Source organism: Cyphellophora attinorum, assembly GCF_001299255.1.
Source record: "Cyphellophora attinorum strain CBS 131958 chromosome Unknown Contig9, whole genome shotgun sequence".
NCBI lineage: Eukaryota > Fungi > Ascomycota > Eurotiomycetes > Chaetothyriales > Cyphellophoraceae > Cyphellophora > Cyphellophora attinorum.
In genome coordinates, this window is record NW_017253237.1 from 992,014 (window position 1) to 1,009,265 (window position 17,252).

Here is a 17,252-nt window from a genome sequence, read left to right on the forward strand (position 1 = left end):
CAAATAGTGACAGGTAAGCAATTGGGCAATGACGATTTACCGTAGTATGACCATGTAGACCCCGGCGTCATGTTTCTGAACACGAGGGGTACATACGCTTTTTGCGGAAGCGGTACCGCTTGGTGGTCTGGAGCATTCAATTGTGGGGTGATGCACGTCACTACCCAGGTACTGTAGATATGTATGCTCCGTTGTCGCTGATACATCTCGACGACCTGTTTAGTGAGTCTTACAGATTGCAGCGAGAGGACCTTAAGGTCACCATAGTATGGCGAGGATACCTGATTGGGAACTGGCGGTTCGAAGTTTATGATTTCGTATTTCACAGCAGGTACAGATGCTCGCCGACTCATGCAGGTGGTGAGCAAGTACTCGTATTGTCTCGCCATCAATACTGAACATCGCGAACGTGTCGACGCATGCATGAGCTCAAGTTCGCGCTCCAACTCCAGCTACTGCCATTCTCACACTTACAGCCCATTTTCGCCGACTCGAATTGAGCATTGGGCTCGTCTAAAATGCTCAGACTCAACTGCACAGCTCAGTCGAACTCAATGAGTGGCTCGTCCACATCCCCAATCCCACCACTTCTGGCGGCACCTCCATCCACAACGCCACCCATTGTCACTCTACCCGGCACAAAGTCCTCGGTGTACTTCTGACGGTTGTTCCCCAATTCAACGCTGGTCTGATTTCGAGGCCCTGGCTGGACATGCTTTCGTGTCGCCTTCAGAGATTTGGCCTTTTGCATGAATTCGGCGTCTCTCATTTCATCTGACTGTTTGGCACCTCCTTGTGCAAAACCTTGCCACTCTCGCTTGCGCTCGACTTGCTTAGCAGGAGACGGCTGCTTGCGACGAATGTCAAACTCGTGTTCACTGCCGCCCCTATCAGAAGTTGTTTGACTGCGACTCAACTGAGTTCCAGGACCAACCCTCATGTCCCGGTTCATGGCTCCATTCATCTGTCGGCCTACCTGCGCCGGATGGTGCTTCATCTGTTCTGGCAAGTGGAAGAGACTGCCTTCGGGATGATCTTCGCCAGACACATATTGTCCATCCATCCACTTGGTCACACCCGCAGCATTTACTCCCTGTTGTACCTGGCGCGCATTTGAGAGAGCAATGCCACGCCGCGCGCCGAGACGACAAGCTTCTGCGAAAGCATCACAAGCGCAATCGCATTCTTCTGCGCACTTCTGGTCGCACTTGTGCCCACAAACGAGCGTCTTTGCGCAGGTCGTTAGGCAGTGCACCTTGTCATGACCGAAAGGATGGCAGTGCAGCTGACACGGATGGCCACAAGGCAACACTTGCGTACACTCTTCCTGGCAGCCACCAACCGGTGGCCAGTCCTCTGGTTGAGACACGTTGACACGATTGCCATGCATTCTGCAGACTAGCGGCATCACTGATGACAGTCGCTTATCTGCTCTCATCTTTGCCGCGACGCTCATCCACAGGTCTTCCTTTGCCAGAACCTTGGTGGAGCCGAAGATGTAGAAGCCTTCGCGGGCTCGAGATAGTGCGACACAGGCTCGGTTGCGATTCTGGAGAAAGCCAATCTGATTATCATCGTTGTGGCGAGCCAATGATAGTAGGACGATTGTGTTTTCTTCTCCTTGGTATGAATCAACAGTTTTCACTCTATTGTAGACTTGTGCCAGCTCAGGATAGCTCCGAACTTCCTTGAGTATCCGCTTTCGCTGGCCGTTGTATAAGGTCAAGATAGTGACCTCTGTAACCGGAATGCCGTTTAGCACAAGCCATCGGTAGAATCCTGCGATAAATGCTGCCTCTTGTTCGTTGAAGATTGACATACGGACATCTTTGCTCTCATACCATCGATGGTCGAAGAAATAGCTCGGCTTGTTTGGCATGACCCATTCTCGCTTTTGACGCTGAAGGACGGTCTCGTGGTCCCGCAGTGATGGATAGATGGGACTCAACAACTTCCGAAAGTCTGGATGCATTCGACGCTGAGTAAGAAGTGTCGTGTACGGCATGTCATTGAGCACGAGTCGCTCGAACAGGGACACGCCAAGATTGTACGGCTCGCCTTGCAGTTCATGCACTGCGCAATGACCCTGAAGCTGTTCGTGATCGCCGACCAGAATGAGCTGCTGCACGCTTTCCATGCACGCAACAGTTATGGGGGCCTCAAGGACTTCGGCAGCCTCTTCAATGAGAACGATCTTGGGCTTTAGAGACGAGATCAGCGGCCGATACTTCGAAAGACCCGTCGTAGTCAACCCAATGACCTTGGTCTGCGACAGATAGACTGCATCGCGTTCCCATTTGCCAATCTTGAGCTTTTGGACATTTTTGTTGTAGAACTCTGCATGCTCGCGGAATCTGTTCAGAACAGAGTCCTTGAGGCGCTGCATCATCACCCAGTAGACTGCCCCGCGTATGCCTTCGGGGAGGCGCCATAGATCGTCGACAGTGTCGAGGAAGGCCGTGGCTCCTCTGATGTCGGTATCCGTAGGAGTGGCCACGGTCCAATGATTCTCGACAGAGCACCACTGGCCATGTAGAATGTCCTGCTCATCCTCTGCATCGTTGACTCCCGTCTCGGCCTCCTGCTCGCGCAGTTGTTCGATCTCGAGATCCTCATCCTCTTCATCGAAGCCGAATTGCTCCTCGGAATAGCCATAGTCGAACTCTGTCAGTGCACCTTGAGCCCAGAGGGACAAAGGCTCAATAGGTTCGTCATCTGCAGAGATCCAACGAGAAGACCCAGCCATAAGACTGTGGGCTTGCTTGTCTGTGATCGCACCCACATGCTGAAATACCTCAACACTGGGCGGGGTGGTTGGATTCTGGTGAAATGGCGCAAGGATTCTGATGAGAGCTTTGGATTGCTGGGTACAATTGGTCGTCGCGCTGCCAAGGAGACTCCCAGGTAGCAGATTGATTCGCTGCTCCTTGCGAATCTCATATAAAGCACGCTTTTTGATATCAATATCAGTGCTTCGGCCGCCAAGTCGTATGTAATTAGATTCGAACCCAGACACAAACCGCAGAAGTTGATCTAGTGCGTGGTTTGTCTGAGCCGCAATTATGATCGGAGGATCGTCTTCTTTCATGTTTCGGAGAAGGACTTCTAGCGCGACTTTAGAAACATAAGTCTTGCCAGTTCCCGGCGGGCCTTGCACGACTGCAAGGCTTTTCGTCAGTATCTCCTGCAGGCTCTCCCACTGAGTGCTATCCATTGTACTGTCCTGAGGACCAGGCCAGTGATTGATGATGTCAACCTTGCCGTAACCGGGTTTCGATTCCATTCGAGAGACTGGACTGAGATCGACCACTGGATCTTCTTGCAGATATGCTGGAGGTTGAACTGCCCGATCCATAAGGCAGAGATGTTTTGACTGAGAGAATTGCTCCTGATCCATCTTCTGGAGAGCTCGTAATGTATGCCGATGTGCCTCGAAGTAACCTGACTTGGACTCGATCATAATCCATTCTTGCTGGGAGTCAATCTCCATGCTCGCGGCATTGAAGAAAAACAAGTCGATCTCTGGCTCAGGAAGATTAACACCGGCGAGCGGGCGGGCTGCCACCACAGCCACGATACACTTCTCTTTGAAGCCTTGGCTTGCCGGACAGAGCGCGACCATGGTCCCAGAGACGAGTCGCTTACTGCCGGACCATAGGATGCGTGCCTGTGCGCGGCGTGTCGAGAATCGCACTCGAGCGGCAATGCCCATGTGCGTGAAACAAAAGCCAATGATGTGGACCTTCTCATAGATAGCAATCTTGTAGTTGTCCATCATAGCTGGACTCTTTTGAAAGTCTTCGACAGCTTCGCGTAGTGGTCCAACGGCGTCTTCACGCAGAAGCTGGTAATGGGCCTTCAAGTACTTGTCTTTAGTTTTCCAAGCGCCTGATCGTTTGTTAGGCAGAATTTGTGGGATGTTGCCGTTGAGGATGATTTCATCGACGGTGGGAACCTCAGGTTTGCTAGTCCAGTGTCCCTCCGGGGCATTGATGACGATAGAATCCTGCTTTTGAACATAGCTTCGGATGTCAGCATTGACAACGAGGTTCAGGTCTCCTGACATGTTGGGCTTGCGATCATTGGAATATGTAGCATGGCGGCCTCCAATCTTCTCTGAAAGGTGTGCATTCATCTCGCCAACTGCGACGTCAGTCAGTACACGTCAAATGAGACTGGCCAGGATGAGACTTACACTGCCATGTTGAATCTTCATGATTGCCTAAGACACTGTCAGGATGCAAGCTAAGACACTAGTTGTTGACTTACCATTGCTGTGACCACCACGACCTCGACCTCGACCACGCGATCCCCCTCTCGCGCCTGGGCGTGCACCGCCACGCGCCATGCTCAGCAACAACTCAAAGACTTGCTCTCATCCAGGACTAACTAGGTCTCCGAGTCTGGCCAAGCGGCTGGAGTCGATGAGTGTTTCGATAGCAAATGGTGCGATGAATGTCGTCTTGGAGATGCTACGAATGACTGGCGAATCGGGCAACTTTGCCGGGAGTCTGCCAAATGTGCGCACTTCAGCCGAACTTGAACAGGTTGCAGCGCCTGCAGTCGCCTCTATTGCCAGAGGAAATATCAATGGTGTGGTGTTCCGGCCTTGTACAGTGTTTCGAGACAGACTGAAACAGTACGCGGTTGGAGCTGCCTGCCACCCAGAACTCCAGAAATCGAAGGGTCAAGTAGCTAGGTGCTAGCCATGTGAAGGACTTCGATGATCACAATCTGCTGAATCTGAATTCATTGCCTGCTCACTTGTTTGCCTTTATGTCAGTTTGTCGAGTGAATACATGTTTGGTGTTTCATTCGAAGTGTGCAGGCTTTTTGCTGTACAGCAAGCAAGTAAGGTTAAGACAAGTGTAGGCCCCAGCTTGATGAGCTGCATTGTCAGTGTGTTAATATCACCAGCAAGTATCACCAGGGATCTTTCAATGCACGACATACATTATTGCACTCATTCATGCTAGTAAAGTGGCCGCATTAGTGAGTAAGGCTTACTGTCGTCACTGCCCATCAGAGCAATAGATACTGACCAGAAGGGCAGGAGCAAAGGCTGATAAGAAGCTGCACATCGGGAAAGGGAAGAAGCCAAGTCAACAGGTCTATGAAGCATTTTAAGGGCCTACGTCTAAGCATTAGAGCCTGGAAGGCAACCACGCTAGACTATGTAGGGTATGGCGCCCTTTGTACCTGAACCGTTCCCTTAAGAACACCACATAATGCTCGTTCGTTCAATCAGAAACCTATATGACCCAATGACATCGCCTACATGGCTTTCGATGATGACGATGACCGTGACTTCGGAGGCTCGCAGGACGGGAACTCCGACGACGATGGAGACGAGACCATGCGCGATGTCGATGATCCGGACGGCGACGGAGACATCGACGACCCGGATGGCGATGCCGATATAGACCCAGACGACGATGCTGATGGGGATGGCGACGACGACGGGGATGAGGGAGCCGACGACGATGATGAAGACGGTGGCAGTCAGCCGTCCGACAACGATGACCAACAAGACTCAACTCTCCCTGACGCGACTCAAATGTCGACAGCGGAACAACTTGACGCTTCGCGAGACGCAGAAGCCCGCCGTATTGTACTGCCAGAGATGCTGAATGCTTCATATTATGACATCGTGCCGACCATGGCTGCTCCAATGAGCACCTCGGTGAATGCCATTTGCTCCACCTTCGACACACGATGGGTGTTCACCGGTGGGACAGATGGGTACATTCGGAAGTTCAACTGGGCGGACACTGTCAACAACAAACTTGCACTCACAGTGGCTCAGCGCCACCCTTTCGTTGACAGCGTTGTCAAGGCGGCTGTCCTGATGACTTACTGGGAGAACTGGGATGACAAGGTTCGATTGGGCACGTCGATCGCCAGCACTGCTTCTCAGGTCATATCACCCGTCTACTCCCTTGCATGCCATAGCCAGGCATTGTGGCTGCTCTCCGGGACAGCTTCAGGCGGGATTCGATTACAGTCAGTGCGGCATGAGGAAGGACGCGAAATTACCATTTTGAGGAAACATACCTCCGCTGTTTCGGTGCTATCATTGTCCTCTGACGAGAAGAGCCTGCTTTCGGGAAGCTGGGACAAGACTGTGGTTGACTGGGATCTTGAGACTGGGAAGCCAAGAACCACTTTTGCCGCCAGTGCTCAACAGATCTCTTGTATTGAGGCGCGGCCGATCTCAAGCCTGCCCGTCCCTGCCGAATCAGGCGAGACAATTGCTATCAACGGATCGGCGTCTTCGAAAAAAAGCGAAGGTCTCGTCAATGGTGTCCATAGTCGGGCTGGAAGCCAAGCGCCCGCTGAGGTAGCTAGGGAAAGCCCAGATTCGCTCTTTGGCGGCGACGAAGGAGACGACGACCTGTTCGGTGACAGTGCGGGTGCTGTCATGGGAAATGGGGCTGGTCTGGATGGATTCGGTGAAGACCAAGATCCAGCTAGTGCACTTGCGGCTGAAGCACAAGCAGGAGAAACCGATGACACGCAAGCAGCAGAGAGCAGTAACCAGCTCCAGCCCGTGCAGCCTCCGCACTCTATCTCCGAGCAACCAGTATTGAACGGAGAATCGCACGTGGGCGATACTGTTCCGAATGGCAGCCAAGAGCCGACTGCTAACGGTCTACCTCACTCAGACGACGCTGATGTGCCCGATAATGCCACTGATGCAGTCGCTGCCGTGACTTCTGACTCGACATTCCTCGCGACGTCGATCGATGGAGCGATCAGAGTATGGGACAGGCGACAGCCAAACCCAGTGGCTAGAATTGTCCCACGGAATACTCCTCCTTGGTGTGTCAGCGCATGCTGGTCTCCGGATGGCAACAATATCTATGCAGGCCGGCGGAATAACACCGTTGAAGAATATGATCTGCGCAAAGGTCTCAAAAGTCCAGAAAGGGTATTCCGGTTCCCTCAAGGGAGTGGTGCGGTAACGTCTGTCAAGGCAATGCCGAACGGTAGGCACTTGATCTGCGCATCATTCGACATTCTGCGGCTCTATGACTTGAAGGAATCAAACACAGCAAGATCTACAGTACCGTTCTCCATCGTTCCTGGTCATCGGACGGGTGTGATCTCGCAGTTGTACATCGATCCAGCTTGTCGGTTCTTGATGTCCACCGGTGGCAATCGAGGATGGGAAGGCACGTCCACTGAGGTGCTACTTGGTTACGAAATTGGAGCATCGGCATGAGGATAGAGACTCGGCTGTGCATCCAACGCTCCGTATCATCATTCCGCTTGCCGGAGCCTTGCAGTGCACCTCGTTGGCTCAATCACCCAATGTCTATGGTCGCTCAATCCGACACAGCGAAGTGAAGTTCCTCTTTAGCTTGTAGCTGCTACTGGTACGCTAGGTTGTCTGTTGCTCTTTGCCTTCACGCTACATCCCTGACAATTTTAGCAGTTCTCCAGGCGCAGACACTGTTGCAACCTTAGCACGATATGCCGACCAACTCTGGCGCCGAATTGGCAATTGTCATCGGTGGCAACGAGATCGATATCAGCAAGGACGACGCACGTGTTCCATATTGCGAGGATGGGACTACACGTCGGTCAATCGATCCAAGCCAGCGCCACATAAGCTTCAAGGCTGGGGCACGAACCGACCAAACGTTCATGAACCGGTCGCAGTCTGTTGGCTTCTTTCACGTCGGCCCGCTCGATGAACTCACAGGTCTCCTCGATGGATATTAGGCAGTGTATGCTACCATCGAAGAACCACAAGTAGGCTCCGCAGCTTCTATACCATACATCGACGGCGAGGATCCTACGCGATTTTCACGGTTCAGTACATGGCGCGGGCGGAGTTGATGTCGCTCGACCCTTGCGACAAGAACGGCAATCACATCTGAAGGCGGAACAGGGGCACCTTGTTTCGATCTTGCATTTCTCTGACTTCAAACATCCAGGGCGGCCTCTGAACCACTTTCTAGGATAGCTGGATTAAGGACAATCAGCTACGCGCCACAGCTTTGTGCAGTTTCTCTTCCGTTGTCTTCTACATTTCTTCTCTCAGCATCTGCCATTATCAGACTTTGCTTTCAAGATGCCTAACTTCAATGCTGCCTGCTTACAACTATTTCTCAGATTGTACTCAAGCTTCTGCTCAACTCCTTACCCTCCTGTTGCGTTGCTCACTTATCGTCTTTCCTGCTCTGTATCTACTCAGATAAGCAGATGCCATCGCGAGTCCGGGCAGATCTCATCTCGAGATTGAACGGATACCATCGCGAGACTGGACAGATACTCACTCAAGATCGGACAGCAACTCATTCGAGGCCGAGAAGACACCAGCTCCAGACCGACCGCATATCAACCCAAGACTGAGATCTATTCCTCGCTTGCAGAGTCTGCACATTGTTGAGTCACTGTACCTCCATGCCAACAGCACACGGCTTTCGCGTCACAGTCGAGACGTTCGACAACGAGACCTTCACAGAGTACGGCACCAAGACTCACCGGGCATCGGAGCGAACCATCAGCACCAAGATCGAGTCTCGAGCAAGTACCAAGTTCCGCATCCGCATACAAGCCGTGGGGCCATTCTCGCTGCCTGAATCGAACATTATCCTTGAGCAAGCAACGTCCTTTTACGCCGCCCGGATTGTCGAAAACTATCAGCCTGATGTTGCTGAACGCCTTAGATCGCCCCCATGGGACATCGAAGCCGCGGTCTTCGTAGATGGCGAACAGCACGATTCGAAGATTCACAAGCTCGATTTCGATTGTGATGCGTTCAGAGATGGCGCCATCATGTCTCACAAATGTTCGAAGGACGCGAAAGGCATTTGGCGGCGATGGAATTGGATCTTCAGTGAGGAGGGTGTCGATGCCATGCTCAGCCGACTCGACATCACATCTTCTTCCTCCCCTCCTACACGGGCCGTGAGTTCCAGCAGGACTAGTCCGCCCGGAAAGCATGGCACTATCGAGGTTCATCTGGCACGATTCGTTCAGACTAGTAAGGCGTCAACAACCTTCCAGATGGTGGCGCCAGATGCTATGCAAGAAGCGGCAGAAGCACCGGACGATGGTCGATGGCCCCTGGCTAATGGTCCTCACTCTGTGACCCTTGCGAATGCCGAAGGCAAGAATGAAGAATGCTACTACGTCCGTGGTGATATGCTGGATTATTCCAAACCGTACGCAAAATTTGTCTTCCAGTAAGTCTACTCCGGCTGCACAACACAGCTACGTGATCTTTTGGTTCGCTTGCTAATAGATGCTTTCACAGGTACATGCCTCGCACAAAGCTCATCAACCTCGGCCTGCTCAACGTTCACAAGCCCTACTTTCCAGCAGCCCTCAGCGCTCTGGAACCGCCCACCTCAGGCAAACGCAAGCGCTCGGTCTCGCTCACCTCATTGCCCACCCTCGACGCACGAACAGAGTATTGGGGTCAACTCGTCGTCTACCGCTCAAAGCGCACCAAGGATGCTGGCTACGACGCCAACCCTGAGCCGATCATTCAGGGAGCGAGGTTGAAGTTCTTGGGAGGCGGCCTCAGCAAGCCAAGCAACTCATTGGCGTTGCGGACCAGAAGTGCATCATTATCATCAGGTGCGGCAGGGGACGGGGGAAGTCGAGAACTGAGCCGCATCGAGCTAATGGCTGAGACAGCAGGCACACAAAGCATGACTTTGGCAGTAGAGAAGCTGCATATCGAGGAAAGTGCGAAGGATACTCGCCGTGATGACATTGCAGGAAAGGGACATGTAGGCGGAGAAGGTGCGACTGACGTGGACACCAAAACCGATGATGAGTTCGTGGCAGGCGCTGCTGACAGCGACGACGAGGACGGCGAGGAGGACATGGGGAGCTCTAGCGAGTAACTTGGGGCGATGTGCCTTCCAGGCAGCGGCAGCTACGTACAGTGAGCGGGCGTGGCTGGTTCATGGGACTTATGAGGCAGTCTTGGACGAACGCCCGGGTCCCGCGCGGTCTGCTGCCCTGCTTGATGTTTAGTTGACTTTGGGACTCGGCGAACGCGCTAGCTCATCCAAGTAGTGTTCTCAGGGGGCGGCAAGGCCTGCCATAGGACCGACAAGGCAGATGGAATGATGTGTGGGATCTTCCACAGGCGATCGTTCACACTATGAAAATAGCTTTTGAGGGAGTCGACACAGGTAATATATTCAGGCCGGTGGATTGATTGTCTTCGTGCATAGATCACCTCCTTTCGCTGCAAGCACGGTGTGGTCGCACCAACGTATGCAGCGCCTCATCATCACTGTATATGGCCATCCGAGACCTGCTATGTGCAGATCAACGAAGCAAGAATCATGTAGCATTGACGCGAAGTCTTGGTGTATGGTGCCCGCGGCCGGTTGACAAAGGATTTCGGGCAAGGCCGGTTGACAAGGGACCAGAGATTTGAGACCGGTTGACATTGATCGTGGAAGTTGGTCACGACGCTAGCTTAATCCCGGCAAGCGAGATTTCGTGCGGCGTGGCTCCGGAGGCGTCGGTCGAAGTCGAGATGACGACGGACTATCAGCCTCTTAGTGACACGACAAACAGATATCTGTTGTCGTGCATTATACAATTGCATTCGACGTCGGTGCGCACGTGCTGCACTGCCTCGAAAATGCCCATGTTGTCGTAAATCTATCGCTTCGTCGCTCACTATGGCGATGGGTCCTGGTACCGCGGCGAATCGCGCTGCCAACATCTGGACTGCAAGGATTATACCGATCCTTCTGCTCGCTATCATCGGATACGCCTCATATGCTGTCACCAAGGAGGAATGTATCGACTACCTTCTCAGACCGAGTGCTTCGTCCGGCCTGCAACCTCGAACGGGGACAGCCATTGCGATTCTTACGATCTTCTACATTCTGCTCTGTCTCCTGCTCGTAAGCTACGCGCGGTTGGTCTCAACTATCCTCCTGAATCCTGGAGTTGTCCCACGGGGCCCGCAGTGGTACGTCGAGCGAAATCAAAGGCGAAAGGCGGAAAAGCGGGAATCAGAAAAGACAGTTGAAGAGGATACAGACTCTGGGCAGGGCGTTTCGGCCAAAGGCACGCTGCCTGACGCGGAGAGCTACCGCGTACAAGACTTCTGGCTGAAGGATGTCTTCGTCTGCCAATGGGATGGCGACCGAGGTTCTGCAGCCACTGCTACAATTACAAGGTCGACCGTGTCCATCACTGCAGCGAGCTGAACCGCTGCGTGTACAAGATGGACCATTTCTGTCCGTGGGTCGGCGGCGTGGTTTCCGAGACGTCATTCAAGTTCTTCATTCAGTTCACCTTTTGGACTGGAGTCTTCTGTTTCTTCAATGTTGTGCACATATCTTACTTCTTGCGGCAACGACAGCGACATTTCTCGGACGTGAATGTGCATTGGATATTGGCCCTTGCGCTTTCGGCATTATTCTTACTCTTTGGCATGGGCATGTGCGGCTCAAGTTTGGAGTTCGCGTTCCGGAACACTACGACTATTGATAATTATGATCGACGAAGTCACGTCTACTACATTGCAGTTCATGTACCTTATACGACCTTTGAGCGCCTGACACAGGCGCAGCGGGACTCAATACGCTGGATCACTTATCCTCGTCCGCCTTCGGAACAGCTCCATTTGCTCGAAGACAATGGGGCGAACTACCCACAACCTGGCTCTGAAATGCCGACTCAGCAGCCACAGGATCTCAATGGTGCACAGCAAACTTCTGCAGCGCCCACTCACACCCAACCTCAACGCACATTTGCCATCCTTGAGGCCGAGCCAGGGGCCAATCCTTACGACCTGGGCCTTTTCAACAACTTCAAAACAGTAATGGGGAATTCTGTCCTAGAATGGCTCTCGCCCATCCACCACTCGCCATGTACGCAGCAGCGTCCACGTTCGCCCCAAAGCTCGTACAAAATGGGGCCTTTGGTCTACAAGTTGAAGAAGCGTGCCGGTATTGCCGAGGGGGGCGACAGACAACGCTATGGAGGTAGCAAGGGCAGGCGGAAGCGGAGAAGGAAGCCGGCGTCACCTACGGAAACGGCTCGTCATGAAGAATGGCATGGTCGAAGGGAGAGCCGATCGACCGGGGAAAGCACGAGCCAGGCCAGTGGGTGATTTGGGGACGGTCAAGGAATTCACAACGATGGAATAATATGAGCTTCAGGAGTGTGGACATGGGAGCGGACCACACATTGATCTACAACTTTGGATACAGCAGCATGCCTAGCATTGGCAACAAATCAGACTATATCCAGACCAGCGCCGTCGATGCAAGACATTTCTCTTCGATGTCACGAATCTTCGGGGTATCTTGTCACCATGCGGCGTCAGATCCCTTTGCTCCCTCCTCGCTGTCATCGCGCTTCCTTGTTGCAACTGGGTCGCTGATAATTCAAGCCCGTCGGGAGACCGGATGACATGCGTCCTTGCAGACCGGCTGACGCGCACCGTCCAACGCCGGTTGACAAGCATCATATAGCGCCGGATGACGAACCTTGTCCGACGGGTTGACAAGATCTACTTCTGCTACCAAGTGCGGAAGGAACGACTCTGTGCATGCAAATCGTTACTTTCGAGAAACTACGATCGAGACTCTTGTACATGCGGAAGCGGCGACTCAGGAAAATACGTGGCTTGGGGGAGGGTGCAAAGCAATAACAGCGCCCCAGCAAGTGCGACTGAAGAAAGTTGATTAGGGGCAGGGGCGACCAGAAGAAGTCGCTTTGAAAAAAGCACTACTGATCAGCGTTGCATGGAGGAAGTCACGACCGAACAGTGGTGCTCAGAGGAAGGCACGAGTGACCGATGTCGCTTTGAGGAAGTCGCGACCGAAACAACATCGCTCAGAGGAAGGCACGACCGAGCAAGATGATTTAGAAGAAGGCACGACTGAGCAATGATAGAGGAAGTTGCGCGCGAACAGCTTTGCCTCGAGGAAGGCGCGATCCCACAGCATTGCTCAGCGGAAGGGGCGATCGCTCATGACAAGCAACATGGAAAGGGAGTTGCGACTGGCTCCGCGTATCTGGGCAGGCGAGGCAGCACACATCCCAGCGGCCTCCCTGTAGTCTGAAAGCACAGGCCCGTCTGAGGCAAGGAACACGCGTAATCCATCTCGCGCGACGGAGCGTGAGGAGGAGCAGCAGACCACGTTCTGCAAAAGGCGCGGCTTCGAGAACACGCCGAGGAAGTACTTCAAGCTCTTTATGCAGGGATAAAACGGGCGAGGAGACTACTGTCACAAGCAGGGGCCAATATGTTCCTGACTTGAGCAAGCTGTCATGCAGCACGACGTCCACGCAGCGAGGCAGGATCATTGTAGTCATGAGTGAGTGTTTATGCGGGATCGCGCAAGTTCTCGTCTCTGACTGGTTTACAGTGATATGCAGAGCATGGGGAACCCTTGATGCTCACGTTCTTGTGCGTTCTTGGAGCGGCCACGAGTCGAGAGAAATCAGCAGAAGGGCAAGTGACAAGCTAAGCTCGGTAGGAAGAGATCTCAACACAGTATAAATTGTTCTGTCTGTTTGATGTCGCGCCGTCAGTGACCGCGAAACGGCCGTTCCAGCTCTGGCCATCTGGAGGGTTTCGCTTTGCTTGTGGGACGGTACAAAGATCGCCATGACTGCGCAAGAGTTTTGCAGCCTGATTGTCCAGCCAGGTTCATCATCAAGTACAAGACTCTGTGTCATCCTCTGCATGAAAGTTGAAACCCCCTTCCTCCCTCCTAAGATTCGAGTCTCTGAATATACAGCTGATCTTAGTCCTCCTCGTAAATACATCGGTAAGATAGGGTGTTGTCGAAATGAAAAGGCGTGGGTATGAAATGAATAGTCGTCAAAAGCGGCCCTTTGCTTCTCCGGAACAGCCATGCCACTGGCATATCCTCCTTCCAGACAGACATCCTCCATGTTCTGTCGCTCAACACAAAATGCCCTCCATCGTTTCGTTCGCCCTATTTCTGTACACATGAGAAAGCCAGAATGCTTTCCATTTGCTACGAACACCGTGAATCTGTTATGTTCACAATACCACATGGTTTTATGTGCAAAGGACTCCTGCTCCGGTCGATTCCAGCAGGCGTGTCTCCTCGTATGCTCAGCCGCAGCGCTAGCAGATCGCCGTAAATGATACCAATCGTTAAAAAAATGTGACGAGATCATGGGGATTTTGTTGAATGAAGAATAGAATAAAAGTCGTTGTAGTCGTTCATCGAGGGTCGCAAATGCGACCGATTCGGTCAATGTCTCGTCTTCTTTACTCAACCCGGGAGCCTTCTATCAGTATCAATCGACTGATAATGCACCGTTGTCAGGGGTGCAGGAGCACTTTGACGGATCAAGGTAGAGAAGGCCGCAAATATGGGTCTCCGCAACAAACATAGAGGTCTGCAAGAGTTTCGTCGACCAGGTGAGTGTTGCAGGGTCTGAAGCCGCGGCAGCGTTGGCGCGGGCTCTTCTGAATGCGGCTGTTGCGACGCCAGTACATGTAGTTTGCCTTTGACATGGATACTGGAAAGCGGTTCGCTTATTGGTGCGGTCGCTGGAGACGTCTACTCGGAAGACGCGTCTGCTTGCCCATGGTCAGGCGACGAAGCTGCATTCTGACGTTCGAGCCATCGTCTCTTCCCAGGTCGAGTCTCGAGGTGGTCAGGAATGACGGCGGCGTCTTGCCCAGCAGATATGAGCGTGCTTCTCTGCTTGCTGCGATAGGCATCCACTGTTTCATGCTGTTAGTCGACTGGTCTTGAAAATCCACAAGAGAAACTTACATGCTCGAGCAAGGAACACAGGCCGGCCAGAGAAGACACGTCCTTGACCCCAAGCCATGCGGTAGCCTAGCTCATTGACCTTTTCCTCGCGCGAGCGCTTCGCTTTTGAGATCTTGGGTACAGCAATCTCTCCTTCTCCACCAGATAGATCGACTGGTACGTTCGTCCGACCGGCAACAGGAGCGCCCGCATCTACCTCGTCGCCCTCCTCGGCATATCTGCCGTCTCGAGTCGAGTCTCTGTCCCCTTGCATCTGCACAGGGTAGTATGCCCTTGGAAAGACTGAGTTCTGCTTGCGATAGGAGTCGGGTATCTCGCTCATTTCAATCTGATCAAGCGTCACTTTGACGCGAACACGGGCGTTCTTCTGTGTGTCCTCAACCAGAATGAACTTGCGTCTCTTGTCTTCCGGAACGTCGCCAAAGAGAGCGATGTCGTCGGAATTTTTCATATCGGCGTCGCTAGATGCCATTGCAGCAGGTCCACCTGGCCGGCCTAAATGGTGCATTCCTGGTTGCATGGCGGGTGGCATAGAAGACATGCTTGTGGGAACTTGAGGATAATTTTGGTAGCCAGGGAAAACCTGTGCTTGTCGAAGGTCCTGTGGACTGGGCATGTGTTGACTGACGGGGCTCTGACGATAACTTTGATGTGGTTGATTGTATGCGGATGCTGGTCTATGTCAGCTTGTAGCCGTGAATGAAAAAGAGAAGGAATACTAACGTGGCATGTTATCGTGACCTGTGGGCGACATATCCTGGCCGTGGTGATGAAGTGACTGAGGGGCAGACGACATGGGGCCGGGTGGTCGCGAGCTGGGAGCTGGCATCGATTGTTGACCAGGAAGCCCTGCCGAGCCAGGTGCACTCGGTCCCGGTGTTTGATTGCCCGCGGCACCCCCCATTTTTGATGTCCGTGTCGTAACCTTGGCTTGTCGACGGACTCTGCGGCTTCGTAGGCGAGGATCTTGATTGCTGTTCCTCCAGCTATCCACTGCTCGCTGGATCAAGCCTCTTTTGCCCCTCAAGCAAGGATTCAATTCTGCCAAAGCCCAGCCAACCTGATTGCAATCTGTCTCGTAGCCATGTCTGTTCCCTTTGTACTGTTCCTTTGCCACTGTCGCACGCGGGTACACGCAGTTTTCTGCCTTGAAGTCCTGTGAGAGCTCGTGCGTGTTGATCGACTCGACATCGCACCGAATCGTGTACTCCATCTTGACGCGATCTCTTGAGTACTCAAAAGCGATCCATTGAACGCCAGTGCTATCCTGTTTGACCACCAGAGGCGTGGTTGCTGGAATAGGCCCAGGCGCCGCACTAGACCCGCTCGGAGGAGCAGACTGAGCTTGAGGTGCTTGCAAAGATGTATGAGAAGAGGCCGGCGTGTGCGGATGGTTGTGCTGCAGACTCATCGATTGCCGTTGCTGCTGCTGCTGCTGCTGCTGTTGAGGCGGTGGCGGATAATGCGATGGAGGTTCCGGTTTCATCGGCATATACTGTTGATGCTGGCTCTCCGATTTCATTCGAGGGCTTTGATTTGCAAGTGCCGGATGGTGACTTGGAACTCCTGGTTGAGGTAATTGCTGACTTGTCTGAGGATATTGCATCATTGGCTGATTACCCATCGGGTGTTGCTGCTGCTGGTTCTGATTGTGCCCATAACTCGTCGGCTGGTTCATCGGCGGATATGGTTGAGGATACCCATAGATACCTTGTCCAAGTTGCGGGCCTGGGTGCCCGTACATTGGTCGAGCAGGGTCATGAGATTGAGGAGAAGTTACCGACGCAGGCGAGTTCGATTGTGGCGTGTTGTAGATGGACGGAGGGTAAGGTCGCTGCATCGTCGCGGCTGCTGCCATAGAATCGGGCTTCTCTGAGCCTCGTATTAGTACCTTGCTGCCACAAATGATGCGCGGAGACTTACCAGCTGGATAATACGGTCCAGCTGTACTGTGTTGACTTCGTGGACTAGGGTTTGATGGATAGTAAGAACTGTCGGGCGTCGGATGTGCTTGAAAATGTGGTTGATTGCCCAGAAAAGGCGACTGTAGGCCGATTTGCGGATTGTACGGACCAGCCACGGGATACGGCTGCTGCTCGGGTTGACTATTGCTGCTCACACTGCGCGGCTGATGTTGTGCGGGATGTAAAGGCGCCGGTCCTTGATAGTTTCGTTGTTGGCGATGCTGCATGAAGAGAGTGCGTCAGCAATGGTGTCAACCACGCGAAACATGCGAAGATCGAAGCAAGGCGCATGTGTCACTCGGGGAATGAGGCGATGAACATGCGCCAGGGTAAGTACTCGTCAGGGACGAACAAGTGAAGGCAGTCAGGTGAAGGCATATCCATGATGGTGTACCGTAGTGGAGAGATTGGCGACAGGAACAGCATTCTCGCTTAGACAATACCCGGCCGATGACAATTGCGTCGTGTGTCGCCGACCTTCGGTCAAGCAGTAGATGGAAGGACTGCATACATTGTGGGTGAGATT

The 17,252-nt window shown here is 53.1% G+C and overlaps 5 protein-coding genes across 5 annotated transcripts; 3 read left to right on the forward strand and 2 right to left on the reverse strand.

The window, feature by feature from the left end:
- Positions 1-541: 541 nt before the first annotated feature.
- Positions 542-4,348, reverse strand: AB675_9399 (Helicase required for RNAi-mediated heterochromatin assembly 1; the record flags this gene model as incomplete). The annotated part of the gene is made up of 3 exons (XM_018149927.1): positions 542-4,143; positions 4,196-4,222; positions 4,270-4,348. The coding sequence occupies 3 exons, from the start codon at positions 4,346-4,348 to the stop codon at positions 542-544; spliced, it is 3,708 nt and encodes a 1,235-aa protein (XP_018001529.1).
- Positions 4,349-5,659: 1,311 nt separating this feature from the next.
- AB675_9400 (Transcription factor SPT8) lies at positions 5,660-7,225 on the forward strand (the record flags this gene model as incomplete). Its single annotated transcript, XM_018149930.1, has 1 exon — positions 5,660-7,225. One exon carries the CDS (start codon positions 5,660-5,662, stop codon positions 7,223-7,225), a length of 1,566 nt encoding a protein of 521 aa, XP_018001460.1.
- A 1,187-nt stretch (positions 7,226-8,412) lies between these two features.
- AB675_9401 (uncharacterized protein) lies at positions 8,413-9,866 on the forward strand (the record flags this gene model as incomplete). The annotated part of the gene is made up of 2 exons (XM_018149931.1): positions 8,413-9,197; positions 9,269-9,866. 2 exons carry the CDS (start codon positions 8,413-8,415, stop codon positions 9,864-9,866), a joined length of 1,383 nt encoding a protein of 460 aa, XP_018001589.1.
- A 795-nt stretch (positions 9,867-10,661) lies between these two features.
- Positions 10,662-12,106, forward strand: AB675_9402 (Palmitoyltransferase pfa5; the record flags this gene model as incomplete). Its single annotated transcript, XM_018149932.1, has 2 exons — positions 10,662-11,114; positions 11,168-12,106. The coding sequence occupies 2 exons, from the start codon at positions 10,662-10,664 to the stop codon at positions 12,104-12,106; spliced, it is 1,392 nt and encodes a 463-aa protein (XP_018001366.1).
- A 2,437-nt stretch (positions 12,107-14,543) lies between these two features.
- Positions 14,544-16,953, reverse strand: AB675_9403 (uncharacterized protein; the record flags this gene model as incomplete). Its single annotated transcript, XM_018149933.1, has 5 exons — positions 14,544-14,710; positions 14,763-15,434; positions 15,486-16,115; positions 16,350-16,634; positions 16,686-16,953. 5 exons carry the CDS (start codon positions 16,951-16,953, stop codon positions 14,544-14,546), a joined length of 2,022 nt encoding a protein of 673 aa, XP_018001577.1.
- Positions 16,954-17,252: the final 299 nt, after the last annotated feature.